We start from the raw sequence: 17,072 nt of genomic DNA, 5'->3' as shown, positions 1-17,072 counted from the left end.
TTGCTTGCAGTTTTGGGGCACAGGAATCTGGGCGGTTCTAGCTCTGGGTGTCCTGTGCAGTTGCAGCTCAGGCTTCTGTTTACCTGACGGCTCACCTGCAGCTGGATGTCCACATGGCTTGCTTCATTGCTGGGAAGTTGGTGCTGCCCAGCACTTGGGCTCAGCTAGGATGGTTGACCAGATGACCCCAGGAGTTCTCTCCAATATGGCGGTCTCAGGGGCACCAGCCAGTCTTCTTTTTTTTTCAACCTTTTTTAAAATTTTTAACATATAATGTATTATTTGTTTCAGGGGTACAGGTCTGTGATTCATCAGTCTTACACAATTCACAGCACTCACCATAGCACGTACCTTCCCCAATGTCCATCACCCAGCCACCCCATCCCCCCCACCCCCCACCACTCCAGCAACCCTCAGTTTGTTCCCTAGAGTTAAGAGTCTGTTATGGTTTGTCTCCCTCTCTGGTTTCGTCTTGTTTCATTTCTCCCTCCCTTCCCCTATGGTCCTCTGTCTTGTTTCTCAAATTCCTCATATCAGTGAGATCATATGATACTTGTCTTTCTCTGACTGACTTATTTTGCTTAGCATAAAACCTTCTAGTTCCATCCATGTCGTTGCAAATTCCAGCCAGTCTTCTTAAATGAAACTGGTTCCCCCCAGCATTCCTAGCAACCAGGTGGGAGCCGCAGGGTCTTTCCTGACCAAGCCTTGTCACACTGCTGCTACATTCTACTTATTACAGAAAGTTAATGAGATGCCCAAGATCCGAGGGTGGGACACAGACTCCATCTCCCGAGGAAGCAAGTGTCAAAACCATGTGGAGGCTCGTTTACAGCTGCCTTGAGCTTGGGTTCCCTCTCAACCAGCCTCGTAGAAGCCCAGTGTTCGTGATGAGCCTGGCTCGCCCAATCTGTAATCCTCTAGGCATGGACAGAGTTCTGCTTATCTAGCTTCATCACGCTGAATATAATAATCAAGAAAATGACATCACCAGGGAGGTGTTTACCTGTTCTCAAAATGCCAGACTTCACATCCGCTTAACGCCATGGATGCCAAGTGCCCTTTGGGAATGTTTTCTTAGCTTAGTTGAGTGACTGTGGATATTCTTAAATATACCTTTTTTTAAAAAAAATTTTTATTGTTATGTTAATCCCCATACATTACATCATTAGTTTTAGATGAAGTGTTCCATGATTCATTGTTTGTGCATAACACCAAGTGCTCCATGCAGAATGTGCCCTCCTCAATACCCACCACCAGGCTAACCCATCCTCCCACCCCCCTCCCCTCTAGAACCCTCAGTTTGTTTCTCAGAGTCCATCGTCTCTCATGGTTCGTCTCCCCCTCCGATTCCCCCCGCTTCATTCTTCCCCTCCTGCTATCTTCTTTTTTTTCGTAACATATATTGCATTATTTGTTTCAGAGGTACAGATCTGAGATTCAGCAGCCTTCTGCAGCAGAGTCTTAAGTACAAAGTAACAACCCGTAACTGGTACTCAGTACACAGTAACTCCTTGGTAAATACTTGTTAATTAAATGGGAAAAGTAGGTGAGCCAAAATCAGCATCAGGTCTTTCTACTAATTTTAAATAATGAGAGAAGAATCAGCATGAAAATGGAAATCCTTGAACATATCCCTGAAAATAAGGCTTACTTCACTGCTAATAGTTAGTATATATCTCATTTAAGTTTTTTTTTTATTCAATGTGTAAGACCCCATGTGGCTTCATTTCCCCCAGTTATGTCCTCTCCCTGTAGGTCCTCTCCTTGTAGGTCCACCTGAGTGATGTTTTATAGTAGTAAGCTCAGGGGACACTTTCAATCCCCTGGACTGTTTTCAGAGGGCTGAGCATTCAAGGGACATGAAGAAAAGCACTTAGCATAGCAGGTGTGTATGGGATGAGGTCATGGGCTCTCATTTCTACCTCTTTAATGAGACTTACCACCTTACTGCACCCAAAACACTATATTGGTGCTGTGAAACCCACAGCCTGTCAGACATTTCCTTTGCCCTGAGCACCCCACAAGTGATAAGCCTGCATGGAGGCCGGATGTGTAAGGTCGTAAATGCACAAAGTGCATCCTGAGTGGGTGCAGGTGTGATGGGGCATGCATTGTGACCTGTGTGCGCAGTAAGGGACCCTGCAATCCAGCTGGAAAACTGTCTACATGTATGGAAAAGCACAGAGAATGACATGTAGAAATGCCTACGCATGCACACCAAATGCACATGTACATATGCAAATATATATATGTGCACATGGAAGACACATAGACACAAACAGATACATAGATGCAAATACATATACCCAGAGATGCATACACATGAAATATGAGCATGTACAAATGCACACACAAATAAGTATGTATGCCTTGGTGCATGCAAATCCTACACAAATAGATTCACTTGCAAATTCAAAATATGCACCAACACAAAAACTTGCAGGAATGCCGTGCAAATGGCCATATTGGTATGCATGCATTACACGTAAATACGTATGCAAACAAGTAAGCTGTGAACACTGAGGCATATTCAAATACCTTTGCTCACACACTTATAAATACAAGCCCATTTTCATATGCAAACACACACATAGATATATTTGCATAAATACATATGTATGTGCATACAAGTGTGCCTGAAAACATATAAGCACATATGTTTGTATATGTTTGTGTGTGGTTATGTGTGCACATGCATGCAAATGCATATAAGCGCCTGCAACATATGCAAACATATCTGCAATAAATGTACAGATGCACACAGAAGACATGTGAAATACACCTACATCCATACACATACGAGTAGATAAGCACAAGTACATACATGTACTCCAACAGATGCACATGCAAGCATGCTGGGTTGCTCCAGGACACGGACCGATCCGGGACAGGCATGTTTCCTGCACATGCGGGAGCCAGCATCCATGGAAGGGATGTGGGGACGGGGCATTAGCTGAGCTTTGCCCTGATGGGGGTAGAGTTGTTCTGAGCTTGGGGGAGAATGCCAGAAGCAAGCACAGAGCATACGAATGTGTTGGTGGATTTTGATGAATGTGTTGGTGGAATAACAGGGCTGGACTGGGGTCTGGGGCGGGAACGGCCAGTGTGCATACTTGGGTCAGTATTTTGCACAGGGCACCCTGAAGAATGAATCCATTTCTGGAATGCCCTGTGAATTGGGGGGGGTGCCATGGCAACATGAGTTTGGGGAACTCGGCTCTGGGCTCCATCCGCCCCACCCTGTGGACCGCAGGACATCCGTGTCCCAACGTGTCCGGGAAGCTCCTCCAACAAGGGAGTCTTTGTTTGTACAGACAGCTGTTCTGTCCAGAAGAACTAACTTCCCGGGGCCGGCGGGGGGGCACCTTTTGGTGATTCAGGACATTCTCACATTCTTCTACATGCTGGACAGCAACATTGCAGGTGCCGTCTTCATGTCCTGGCACCTTTCCCACTGTGTACGCAGCAGGAACCTGAGGCCCAGGAAGGTGACATGGCAGTGAGGACCAGAGCCCATCCTCCTGGCTGGCGCCCGGCCATGCGTCCCCGTCCCTGGAGCCCGTCTGTGGAACGGCTCCCCCATCTCATGTCATAACTCTCCCTGAAATCCCCTTTGTTCCAGCCGGGGTGATGATGGTCCCTCAGAGGAAAACCAGGGATGGATTTGAGGAGCACTTTGGGCTGAACTACCTGGGGCACTTCCTGCTCACCAACCTCCTCCTGGACACCATGAAGGAGTCTGGATCTCCGGGTTGCAGCGCAAGGGTGCTGACCGTCTCGTCGGCCACGCATTACATTGGGGAGCTGAACATGGATGACCTTCAGGGCAGGTGGGTGCTCTCGGCCGACCGTCCAGGGGGCTCAAGGTTGCCCGTCAGCCTGGCGAGCCTGACATGGTGACACGTGGGGCACGGTGCTCAGCATCACAGGAAAACGGTGCACCTCACCGACCAGTGTTTGTTATAAACCTGTCTTACGAATAATCATAATGACTATTAGCTACTAATTATTTACTGTTTTGCACTTAAGCACTTTATCTGTACCCGCCCATGAATACAGCACAGACATGCTTTTAAGTAAACACTACTATCCTCATTTTACACGTGACGAAATCAAAGCATATGCTTTTTAAAATATATATATATATATCTTCCTTAATATCACTAGGCAATCACTCAGAGTCAAAATTCTATCCCAGCACAACAGTACAAAACCACTGATTTAGACTCAGCTCTGTTATCAGAATCATTGAAAAACTCCGTGCAAACATTTTGTCGTGTTCTTTGTTACTGTATCCTCAAACGCATATTTTGTTTTTAGCATTTTTTTATTGAGGTATAATTGCTATAGCTCAATAATTATGTTTGTATCTCAATATTATAATTGTTATGTAACATTATATATGTTATAACATTATAATGTGATTATAATTGTTACATAACATGTTATACACATGTAACTATAATTGTTACATAACGTATATGTATAACATAGTATTGTAATTATATAATATATGATGTTATATGTAATTATATAATATTATATATAATTATATAATAGTATATAATGTTACATAACTATATGTTATAACATACTGCTATATGTTATATTATATGACAATGTTAATTGTCATATAATATAACATGTTATAGTGTAACTATAATTGTTATATATCACCCATATATATATAACATTATAGTGTTGTAATTCTAATTATTATATAACATATGTTATAACATAATTGCTATATAACACATATTACAATGCTTCATTGTTTTAATTGTTACACAGTGTAACATTGTATATGTTACAATGTTATAATGTTATAACTGTTATATAATGTGACCTCCTATATGTTGTAACACAATGTTTTAATTGCTACATAATATGATATTATGTTAGTGTCAGGTGTAGAAGGTGATGATTTGCTACTTCCGTGTATCCTGAAATAATCACCATAGGAAGTGCACTTAGCAACCATCATCATCAAATCACATGCATCGTATTCATCATCAAATCACATGCATCGTATTCATCATCAAATCACATGCGTCGTATCCTCGGGCAGCTTAGCTGTGTGATGTTATTTTTTTTGGTAGAAAAACTGGAAAGACAGAAGTTGGGCACGGAGTGGGTATCAGAAGTAATGACACATTCTCCTTTGCTCGTCATTGCAAGTGCAACCTGCTAACTCCGTGTGGTGCATCCGGGTGACTCCTGCTGGTGTGGGAGGCACCACATTCTTATCTGTGTTTCCCACTATCTCCTCCTTAAGGGTACAAGAGTCCATGAGTGTGAGTGGGGTGCGTGTTTATGTTTGTGTGTGTGCAGCCCTAACTGTGCTTGGAAGGACCTGGATGCTTGGTCGAGCGGGGCTCGCGTTCCAGGAGCAGCTCCGGGATGCGCACTGGGGTGGGCGCCCTCAGCACCCGGGCCTGCGGACGCATGGAAGGAAGGTGGTCCAGCTGTGCAGCCCTGGGTCTGCTTTACAGTGTCGCGTTCCTGCACAGCAAGGGGCCAGCTGCCGGGAAAGCAGGGCTGGGGTCTTCCCAGGGTGTTCTCACCCATCTGATAGTCAACCTGGCTCCTGCGTGGATGGGTGGGTTCTGTGCTTGTACCTGTGGGGTCAGGGAGAACCCTCACTGGGATTTCCCCTTGGGGGCAAGAGGGTGGGAATGCATCTGTGCCTCCTGGGGGCAGGTGGCTCCATGAGGAGGGACTTGGGGAAGGGGTTGCCCAAGTGCTTGTGTCCCCAGGCAGCCTTGCAGGACCAGCCTGTGCACAGAGGAAGTGAGTGAAGCAAAGGCACGGGGGTGGGGGACAGCTGTGCTGCTGAGGGGCTGCTCCTTTGTGATGCCCTAAGGGAGCTCGGGAAAGGTATGTGTGTGCACCAGGGTGCAAGTGCATGTGTGTGAGCATGTGGGCACGCATGTGTGCATGCATGTGAGTGTGGCTGTGCAGTCCTCCGTTTGTGCACGAATGTGTGTGCATGTGTGTGAGTGTGTGCATGAATGTCCTTGCAGCTTTGCATACAAAAAATCAAATAACAGGCACTGAGCTGCATCACTTTCTTTGCTAAATGTTTATTAAAAGATAGTGAGGGGCGCCTGGCTGGCTCAGTCAGTTACGCGTCCAACTCTTGATTTCAGTTCAGGTCAGGACTTCAGGGTCGTGGGATAGAGTCCTGCATTGGGTTCTGCGCTCAGCGGGGGTCTGCTTGTCCCTCTCTCTCTACCCCTCCCACCCTGCTCTCTCACGCTGTCTCTCTAAAATAAATAAATCTTAAAAAATTAAAATAAAAGAGAATGAGATCACTCAGGGTGCCAGTTTTTGGAGTGTGGTCCCCAGGCCAGCAGCATCAACATCCCCTGAAAAGTTACTAGAAATGCAGATGCTGAGACTGCACCCCAGACCTGCTCAGTCCAAACCCTGGGGGTGGGGAGCCGGGCAGTCAGACTTCTAATAAGCACTCTAGGAGATTCTGATGCACGTTAAAATTTGAGAACCACTTGGGCTTAAAACACTCTGCTTTGCTGCATGAAAAGACTTGGTCCTCGACTTCCACCTGATGTAAACATCGCTGGTGGTTAGTGATAATTGCCAAGACTGATTTGCTGGAAATTCGTGTTCTTGTAAAGGCTTAAATCACAATATTATAAAGCGTTCCAGAATCCAAGTGGGCTGTTACCCATGAGAAGGTTTGTCTGCTCAGGTAGGCTGTGCCAGAACATTCCTCCACTAGAATACTTCCCCAAAGGAAAAGATGGGCAGAGCTCTTGAAAATTGTTTGTAATCACTGAAATTGACTCATGAAGAAATGGATAGCTTTGTTGAAAAAGGAGTTTCATTTTGCAGGAGGAGGGTAAAAGTATCATTTAAGTTAAAAACATATATGTAAATATTTATAGATATTTTATATGTATGTATGAGACAGAGAGAGATGGGTTGATTTGCTTTAAGGAATTGGCTCACAGATTGGAGGGATTGCCAAATCCAAAATCTGCAATGTAGACCAGCAGGCTAGAGATGCAACTAAGAGTCAGTGTTCCCATCTTGAGCCAAAAAACTGATAATTCGGGCAGAATTTCCAGGCTACACTCTTGAGGCCAAATTCCTTCTTCTTTGGAGAACGCTCTCTTTCCTCTTCGGGCCTTCAACTGATTAGACAAGACCCACCCACATTATGGAGTGTGACCTGCTTTGCTCCAAATCTTCTGATTTCAGCGTTAGTCCCATCTAAGAAAATACCTTCCCAGCAATGTCTAGGCTGGTGTCTGACCAAGCCGTTGGGCACCGTAGCGCAGTCGGCCCTACCCGCTACCTGCCCTGCACCCCGGCTTGTCTGGGTGCTCAGCCTCCTGCAGCCATCGGCCGCCTGGGACCAAAGAGGTCCTCGATGGGTCTTGTCTGAGCTACCCCAGCTTTGATCATGCCCTGAGGGTGACTGCTCCTGGGGAAGCCCATTGCATCTCCGCTGAGGACAATTCATGCTCTGATTATCTTATGAGCCTCACCTCCTAAAACACGTGGCTGTGTACTAGGATGCCCTGGGTGAGGAAGGACATGGCGCCATGCTGTTTGCCCTCCTCAGCCCCAAAGCAGGCGAGTGCCCCTGTCCTGGTTCCCGTCCTCAGGACAGGCGAGGGTGCTTCCAGGTGCAAGGGTAACAGAACCTCCTGGAACAAGAAATGGCTACTCCAGGTGTCACTAACGAAGATGCTCCTCTGGGTAAAACTGATGAGTGGGTGTCCATGCATCATGGGGCCTTGTCCACAAAGATCCTCCCCATGGGTTCCTCTCCCCGCAAAACACTTGCTTCTTGGGGTGCCTGGGTGGCTCAGTCCGTTAAGCATCTTACTTTGGCTCAGGTCATGATCCCAGGATCCCTGCTTCTCCCTCTCCCTTTGCCCGCAGTTCCCCCCTGCTTGTGCTCTCTCTCTCTCAAATAAATAAAATCTTAAAAAACAAACAAGCTTGCTTCTTAGCGGCTCACATTCAAGGTGGAAGATTTGCTTGTTCTATATTCGCTTCCCCTCTTCTTGCAAAGATGGAACAAATTAACATCCTCGGGAAAGTGCACATTTTTGGGCTGCATACCAAGCAACTTTGATTTCATGCAACAGCTTGTGTTCATTGTGTGGGTGTCCTGGGGCGGCCGTAACAAAGGACCAGAGACTGCGTGGCTTAGAACCACAGGAGTTTATTCTCTGCCAGTTCTGGAGGCTGGACCTCTGAGATCCAGGCAGGGCCCGGCTGGTCCCTTCCTGAGGCTCTGGCAGAGAATCTGTTCCAGGCTCCTCTCCGGAGTCCTGGTGATGGCCAGCAAATTTTTACACATGCGTACCCCCAGCTCTGCCTCCATCCTCACAGGACCATCTTCCCCCTGTGCACCTGCACGTGATCTTCCCTCTGCACATGCCCTTCAGTGCCCAAATTCCTTTTTTTATAAGTTCACCAGTCATATAGGGTTAGAGCCCCATTCTAAAGATCTCACGTTAACTCAGTTGCCCCTCTAAAAACCCTATTTCCATGCAAGGTCGTATTCTGCAATCCTGGGTGTAGGACTCCAACACATCTTTCTTGTGGGGGACACAATTCAATCCATAAGGGTCCCTATGCATTGTTCCCAAGGTGACGGATCCTTAATCTCTTCCGGAACTGTTTCTTCCAGGCTGACCTCACTTTGGAGCAATAATCCTTGAGATGTTACAGGCGTGTGTGTGCATCCCGGGGAAAATACCTATTTCGGCTTGAGTTTCCCAAACTTTTTTAACTTCGGGGGGAGCTAATCCATCCATCCATTTGTAAGCACATATTCACGGCCTCTTACATCACTGTTTGTGAAACCCCATGCTATGAATAAACTCCCCTGTGCTGATTCAGGTTTTCCCCGAAGCTTTCAAGGATTTATGCGGTGTTCTGGGATGCATCACAGATCACGGACGTGCCCGCAATTGTTCTATCAACAATCGCACCAGACGTTTACATGGGGGTGGAATTTGCAGTGGTCGCCAACGTCCTGGGCTGTTTTTGCGGAGACACAGAGCCCCTTTCTTGCTCACGCTATTTCCTGAGCCCTTCCTGGCCACCGTATATTTCCATAGTCCTCTGGAATATGAAACGTGGAAAACCAGGGGTCAGGCATGTGTCCGTCTCACCACGGGAAAGCTTGTATCTGGAGATGAGAGGTTATTTGCCTACCAGCAGGTGCCGTTCATCCCTGCTCCCGGAGAGGCTGCTCATTATCGGACCCAGTGAGCACCCGGGTTCACGGTAGCAGGCAGACGTTCCATCACTGTTGGTCATGCACTTATGCATTAATGACCCAGAAGGGACATAATGCAGCTGATTAATATGACGCGAGCATGACACCCTTGGTTGTGCTGTCTTCTGCACACGCATTTATCGGAGGCCAGCGGACAGATCATGACGGCTAATACTCCCTGCGGATCCGTATAAAAGGAAGCCGTCCGCAAGGCCAGCATGGTAGGCATTGAGCGGTGACTCACACAGGGCACAGCATCCGTCAACATAATAAACGAAGACCTCCTTCCTTGTAATAAACGCTCAGCGTCGGCTGGCACTTCACGATCTCCAATTGCAAGGAGAGAATTAAGTTGTATACGATGAGCTGAAAACATGGGCTGCAAATACCATGAACGATATGCAAATTCAGGGACACGTGTGTTTTGTTGAAATAAGAAAACTCAATAGATTGTGTTTTTTCTTTTTTTTTATTAAAGATTTTATTTATTTATTTGAGAGCGAGAATGAGAGAGAGAGAGCATGAGAGGGGGAGGGTCAGAGGGAAAAGCAGACTCCCCGCCGAGCAGGGAGCCCAATGCGGGACTCGATCCTGGGACTCCAGGATCATGACCTGAGCCGAAGGCAGTCGCTTAACCGACTGAGCCACCCAGGCATCCTAGATTGTGTTTTCCAATGGCTCAAGATATTGTCTGATAAATCCCATGGTCCTTTGCACAATTTCTGGCATAGTGGGGGGACTTCAGGAAACCCGCTCCTTCTGGAACAGTTAAATTAATACAGAAGGTGCGTGGTTTTCTAGGACGGAGCGGGATGATAATAGTTCTATGAGATACTGATGTTGCAGCATAGGGCAGCTCTGCTGAGAAGGAGGACTGACTGCTGGTGTGGGAGCCGTTAAATAACCCGTGAAACAACATAGAAAGTATATTGACGGATGTGGTGTAGACAGGTGTATGCTGGTCTTGCCAGATCTGATTAAAAGCAGAACTTCAAAGAAAGTCACAAAAAGTACTGAAGTTAGTATATATATACATATATACTAATATATATATACATGTACTAATATACTAATATATACTAATATATACATATACTAATATATATACTAATATACTAATATATATGCATGTACTAATATAATACTAATATATATAATGTATGTATATATACACATATACTAAAATATATATATGTATATATATTAACATTTTCACAATTTACCACCTCTGGAAGCCCAAACCCCCTTTCCTTTGTCTCCTCACCCCTCCCCAATTTACGAAGCATTGTTAAATAGTATATAAACCCAAGTCTAATGGTGTCTTTGGGGTTTTTACTTCTTTTCTATGAAGACTGCCATACATGTAAAGTTAAAAATAAAATTGGCATGATTTCCCTCTGTAAATGTGGCAGTTCTCAGTTTAATTTGCAGCCCTCAGGGACAGAACACAAAAGTATGGGAGAAAAGTTTTGCTGCCCCTCTAAAAGGCTACCACATTACCGTCTCTAACTTTTGTTTCAGATCGACCTTCAAATTATTCTTTAAGTCATTACACCATTAGGTTTTTTATTTATTGAAAATAAAGATCTATGTTTATGGCTTCGGGTTCTACTTTCTGACACCCCTTACTACAAAAGCAACGAAGTAAAAATTCCGTGTAGTTCCGAGCCATGCAGCCATTTCCTAAATTAGTTCGTTTATCCTCACGCAGTGAGAATAGTAATTTGATTCTGTGTTTCTGCTCCCTTTTATCTGTTAACTTTCAATGTCTTCATTGTTTTCCATGCCAAGTGCCTTTCTAGTCCTTGGGGTTTTATTTAGGAAACCTCAGTGGGGGGATCACGTCCTCCTGTTCGTTTGCTCTGATTCCTTCCCATTTCCGCTGTGGATGTTTCTTTATCTGTAAATCCGCCAGGGGAACCTCTCCTGAAATCCCCCTCCTTCTTGGACTTTCTTCCTCCCTGCCGTAGAGAAACATATTCACTTTTTCTCCATTTAGTATTTCTAACGATCTTTGGTTCTTCCTTCTCCGTGCTACCCTATAAAACCGCAGTCATAGACCGCATCGGTTTACGCTGGGGAAATGGGCATATTGATGTTTCTCACCCGTTAAGGGCCCGAACCAAGCAATGCTGAGAATGTGGCATTCAAGGCTAGCGTCCCCATGGCCCGAAGCCAAGATGAAACTGGGCATTGAATTCCCTGCACTTAATCACTCCCCATTTCCTGGAGCCTTCTCCCCTCCCCTACGGGAAGCAGACAGGAGAAATTTGCCAAAAAACCAATCTCTTGACAATAATTGGAGGGTTGCGGCTTGTCTTGTGTCAGGGAGGGAGTTTGGACTCTGAACTGCCCTATATTTTTCTCTGAATCCCTCCCTCCAAAAAAAAAAAAAGCCGTGTTTAGAATTCTTTGGGGCAATGCTCCTTGGCAAGTTCATCCGGTGACAGTTGCTGACCTGCCCCCCTGCACCGGTCCCCTAAGACAGAGGAACCAGGGGTCCGTTTTGCAGCAAAAATTGGGTGGACTCCCTGTGGGCAAACCTTGGGTTTTGCACGTGGGCTCCCAAGACAGGAGGATGCACGAAGGCCACACTGTGAGGTCAAGTTTCTGGGGAGAAAAACCTGCTTCCCGGGGAATGGCAGGAGGCAGGACCGAGTCCCTGAGGGCGGCGATGTGCTGGTCACGTGTGGACAGCCAAGCACCCATGTGTCCGTCACGCAGTGGATCAGAAAATCTCACCATCAACTTAGGAAAAGATCTTGCACATCCTAGGTCGTCGGAGAACTCGCAAATTAAAACAACAGGGAGACCCTACGGCATGCCCGTGAGTGGCCGAAATCTGGGACACCGGCAGCACCGCGTGCTGGTGGGCAAGCGCGGCAAGAGACAGGAGCTCTCCTCCGCCCCCGGCGGGAATGCAAAATGGTTCGGTCACTTGGGAGGACAGTTGGGCGGTTTCTTACAGAACCACACACGCCCTCATCATGCGGTTCCGAAATCAGGCTCCTCGCGGTTCACCCAGAGGAGCTGCGAACGCGCCCACACGGAAACCTGCCCACGGATGTTTCTAGCAGCGTGATTCCTGATTGCCGAAACTTGGAGGCAACCAAGCTGTCCTTCAGCAGGTGGATAGATAAAGACAGTACAAAGATGGATGTCGCCAGGGGTTGGGGGAGGGAGGGATGAGCAGGTGGGGCGCGGAGCGTTTTTAGGACAGTGAATCTACTCTGTATGACACCATAGTGATGCATACATGTGATTGTACGTTTGCCCAAATCCATAGAATGTGCACCCCCAAGAATAAACTCTAATGCACATTAAGCTATGCATCTGGGTGGTGATGTGTGGCCGTGGGTTCATCATGTGCGCCAAACGCACCGTCTGGTGGGGATGCTGACGATGGGGGGAGAGGCAGGGAGGGGTGCACGGGAAATCTGCACCTGCCTGTTAACGGCCTCGTGTACCTAAAACTGCTCTAAAAACATAAATTCTATTTAAAAACACTATGATGACGATCCTAGCACTTTATGAAGCTACGAGGATCGCAATGTTGACACATTTATGTAGACACAAATGTGCGTGTCTGTATAGTTACGGTGAAACTTAACTACATGCTTCCCTGTTGAAAAACGAATAGAAACTAAAAGTCACCTGCAGGCAGGTCCTACTTCTCCCAAGCTTTCCGAGCGGGGCTCTGGGCGCTGTTTTCATCTTCACGTTAAAGGTGGGCGGGGAGAATCACCCCATCCTTACAACCGCTGAAACGGTTGACGTTCCGTTCCTTTTCTGCGCATCGTGTCAGGGGCCCGCACAACACCCGGGCGATGAAGCCCCGTGTTTGTCGTGCAAACTACAAAAACCCTCATGTGCACGGGGAGCGGAAATCAAACCTCAGGATACCCCAGGGGCAGACAGCAGGTGGGAGGCCATGGACACTGCAGGTGAGGGACCCGGGCAGGTAGGGACCCAGGCAGATAAGGGACCTGGACATGTGAGCGACCTGGGCAGGTGAGGAACCCTACAGGTGAGGGACCCTGCAGCTGAGCGGCCTGGGCAGGTAGGGACCTCGGCAGGTAGAGACCCAGGTAGGTAGGGACCTCAGCAGGTAGACACCCAGGCAGGTGAGGGACCTGGGCAGGTAGAGACCCAGGTAGGTAGGGACCCAGGCAAGTAGAGACCCGGGCAGGTCAGGGACCCGGGCAGGTGCTGGACCCAGACAGGTAGGGACCTCAGCAGGTAGACACCCAGGCAGGTGAGGGACCCAGGAGGTAGAGACCCGGGCAGGTGAAGGAACCAGGTAGGTAGGGACTTTGGCAGGTAGAGACCCAGACAGATAGGGATCTGGGCAGGCAAGGGACCCATGCAGGTGAGGGACCGGGGCAGGTACAGGACCCTGGCAGGTGAGGGACCTGGATAGGTAGGGCCCCGGGCAGGTAGGAACCCTGCAGGTGAGAGACCTGGACAGGTGAAGGACCCTGGCAGGTGAGGGACCTGGGCAGGTAGGAACCCAGGCAGATAGGGACCTCAACAGGTAGAGACCCAGGCAGGTGAGGGACTTGGGTGGGTAGGGTCCCGGGCAGGTGCAGGACCCCAGCAGGTGAGGGACCCAGACAGGTAGCGCCCTGGGCAGGTAGGGACCATGCAGGTGAGGAAAGCATCGGTGTCTGACACATGTCCGTCTTTGCTTCCACAGTCACTGCTACTCTCCGCACGGCGCCTACGCCCAAAGCAAGCTGGCCCTTGTCCTGTTCACGTACCACATGCAGAGGCTGCTGGCCGCCCAGGGGAGCCCCGTGACCGCCAACGTGGTCGACCCTGGGGTGGTCAACACGGACCTCTACAAACACGTCTTCTGGGGCACGCGTCTCATCAAGAAGCTCTTCGGCTGGTGGTTTTTCAAGGTAAGCCTCCCGCGGCTGCTCGGCTGTGCCCGCTTCTGAGGTCCCCGGCCCCACGGGCAGGCGGCCACCTCGAGGCCACTTAATACGCCGTTGGGCCAGCAGTCCGAAGCGTGAGCATCCCGGCGTCCCGGGTCGCTGACGTCGGAAGCCAGCAGCAGGGCCTCCCCGTGTGCGTATTCGAGCATTTGTTGGTGTTTTTTTCTGCGAAGGAGAAAGTAGACTTGGGGACCAAGGACAGGGCTCAGCTCTGTGCCACCACCAGAGACTCCCACATCACGCACGCGTTTCTGAATCAAAGTCTGGTTGATTGCAGAATGCAGTTCCTTCAAGGAAGACCCGTTGCCTGGGTTCTGCTTCTGAGTCCTGGCGACCTTTGCTTTCTGCAAGGGCGTGGGAAGGGCAACCTCAGCCTCCCAAAGTGAGAGCGTGTGTGTTTTTGGCTCTGCTTTCCCCCTGGTTCGGGGATTTGGACATGCTTTGCACACCTGTGCCTGTAAGGAGCCTGGTCTGACTGCATCCCTCAGCATCCCTACCAGGAGGATGCAGGCTGCCGCTAGTTTGCCAACACGGAGCTGCACAAAACGCTCCTTGCAGGACTCGTGTGGTCCTCCCAGATGTCCCGGGCGTCCCACGGGGTGATGGCAGAGGTTTTGCTCAAAGACGAGATACTCCCATTGTGGGAGAAGCGCATGAGCAGGTGACACGCGGGGCCAAGGCCAGCAAGTACATCCTGCAGAGATGCAGAGGGTCCCTGACATGCACCTGCCCCCACGCAGATAGTTTGCCTTCTGCACAACGTGGAAACGAGGCGTTACAAGCCACCCCGAATCCCACCCGTTGGAGCTCGCTGGTGCTTCTGATTTGACCTTCATCCTTCCCAATCCGTGTTCCCCCAGGTGGAGTGAGGGCCAGGGATGATCATGTGGGCATTTCCATTTCTGTATCCACCTTCCTTTTTGTGACAATACAGATTGTTTTCCCTTTTCCCCCCATAAATGCAATAACCATAACAAAAATTAACGTCCAGCCCATCTCTGTATAAGACACAGTCTGCCCAAAACGCCCTTGTACACACATTTAACCCCCAAGTAGCCCAATGTGGTGCACGCACACCCTTGTAATTTCAGAGGTGGACACTTTGCTGTTTCTGGGATTATTTCTTTAGAATAACTTCTCCAAAAGAGAGATTCACCCACAGGATATGCACTTTTAAAATCTTGTATCCCCAACCCTTTTCTCTTGATATTTTTTCTCTTCTTTTTTTTTTTTTAATTATTATGTTGTGTTAATCACCATACATTACATCATTAGTCTCTTGACATTTTTATATTTCGTGCTTGGATATGTGGTCACATTTAAATTTGCCCTTTTTTTTTTTTTAATGATCAGTGAGATCCCGTGTTTACTGCATAGGAATCCTGCTTCTTGGAACAATTCCTTGTTCATTTGCTGCCGTCCTGTTTCTATGGGGGAATGCTGGCCCAGCTGTGGGACCCGGGCGCATCGTCCGGCTTCCAGGGTCTTGGCGAGGGGACGGTATTGATTTCCTCCTTGCAGCGGGTTCGCAAAGATTAGAAATGACGCGGTCCAGAGTCGTGGAGGGCGGGATAGCGTTTGCTGTGAATTCCCCACCTCTGGGCTCTCCACTCACCAGCATTTTGGGGCCAGCACCGGAACCCAGATTCTGGCAAATGGGAATGATCATGTGCAATGGGGCGCCGGCATCTGGCTGCCACCGGATGTAATTACATCTGCATGACCAGGGGATCCTTCCTCCATGTCAGAGCTCCCCTCTTCGGCTCTGCTTAAAATCCAAATCCTCTTTATGGACATGACTTTTTCAATGAATTCCTTATGCACTTCCTTTCTCCCTTCCCCCCCCCCCACCCCATGGGGAGCTGCTGGCTCAGAAAAAAAAAAAAAATCTATATAATTAGGGATATTTAACCATGTATGTCATGTTGCACATCTCCCCGCCCCCGAATTTCTTGTCACTTAAGGTCTCCGATGGGGTACTTTGAGCCAAAATCTAGTCACAGGCGTTAAAATTGGTTGTCAGTTCTCTCAAGAGGTTGAGTTTCGTTCTGTTGTGTTGTTGAGACTTCCCCAGGTTCCTGGGCTGAAGTCCTGTTTAGAAATTCCCCCGCCGCCGGTGTTTTTACTTGTTAGAACCGGATCCGTCGTCAGTCTGGATGGCGTTTGCAGGGACTGATGCTGGTCTTCTCTACTGATCCTGGAGGGGAAGAGCTCTCCTTTTCTAAATACCTGCATGTTCCCGTCTGTTCTGAATTCGCCCTTCTGCTCTGGCGATGCCTTCCCCACCCCCATGGCTTCGTTTTCTTAGCTTCCTTCTCTCTTTGCCCTGATTATTTCCCGCCCCCCCCCATCAACTTTTAGATGATTTGCAATTTGAAGAAAACACAGTTGTTGATGAGGGTATATATGTTTATTCATCCAATCTATCTGTGTTTCTACATTTAGGCTGTTGCCAGCTTTTTAGAATAGAACAGAACAGAGAGAAATAGAATAGAATAGAGTGGAATAGGATAGAGTAGAACAAGATAGAATAAGACAGAATAGGATAGCATAGGATAGGGTAAGAAGTAATAAGGTAGAATAGCATAGGATAGGATGAGAAAGAATGAGATGGTGATTAACATAACATAATAAAAAAATAGAAAAAAAGAAATTAACTGAATTAACAAATCAAGTGAAAAAAGAAAGAAAGAATGAGAGAGTAAAATAGGTTAGACTAGGATAGAACAGAGTTGAATAAGAAAGAATAACATAGGATAGGATAGAATAGGATGAGATAGAATAGAGTAAAATAGAATAGAATAGAGTAGATTCGAATAGAATAGAATAGAATAGAATAGAATAGAATAGAATAGAATAGAATA

The 17,072-nt window shown here is 47.7% G+C and overlaps 1 protein-coding gene across 4 annotated transcripts in view; it reads left to right on the top strand.

The window, feature by feature from the left end:
- The window catches only part of DHRSX (dehydrogenase/reductase X-linked), a gene marked incomplete at its 5' end in the record, with an annotated part of 180,466 nt that overhangs the window by 86,147 nt on the left and 77,247 nt on the right, over positions 1-17,072 (top strand). For all 4 annotated transcript variants that reach the window (XM_035029652.1, XM_035029653.1, XM_035029651.1 and 1 more), the window contains 2 exon segments: positions 3,626-3,833; positions 13,965-14,172. In XM_035029652.1, coding sequence (XP_034885543.1) covers positions 3,626-3,833; positions 13,965-14,172 — 416 coding nt within the window.

Source organism: Mirounga leonina, unplaced genomic scaffold (assembly GCF_011800145.1).
Source record: "Mirounga leonina isolate KUSES-001 unplaced genomic scaffold, KU_Mleo_1.0 Mir_268, whole genome shotgun sequence".
NCBI lineage: Eukaryota > Metazoa > Chordata > Mammalia > Carnivora > Phocidae > Mirounga > Mirounga leonina.
The sequence above is the reverse complement of the archived record's forward strand: the minus strand, read 5'-3'. Positions and strand labels throughout refer to the sequence as shown.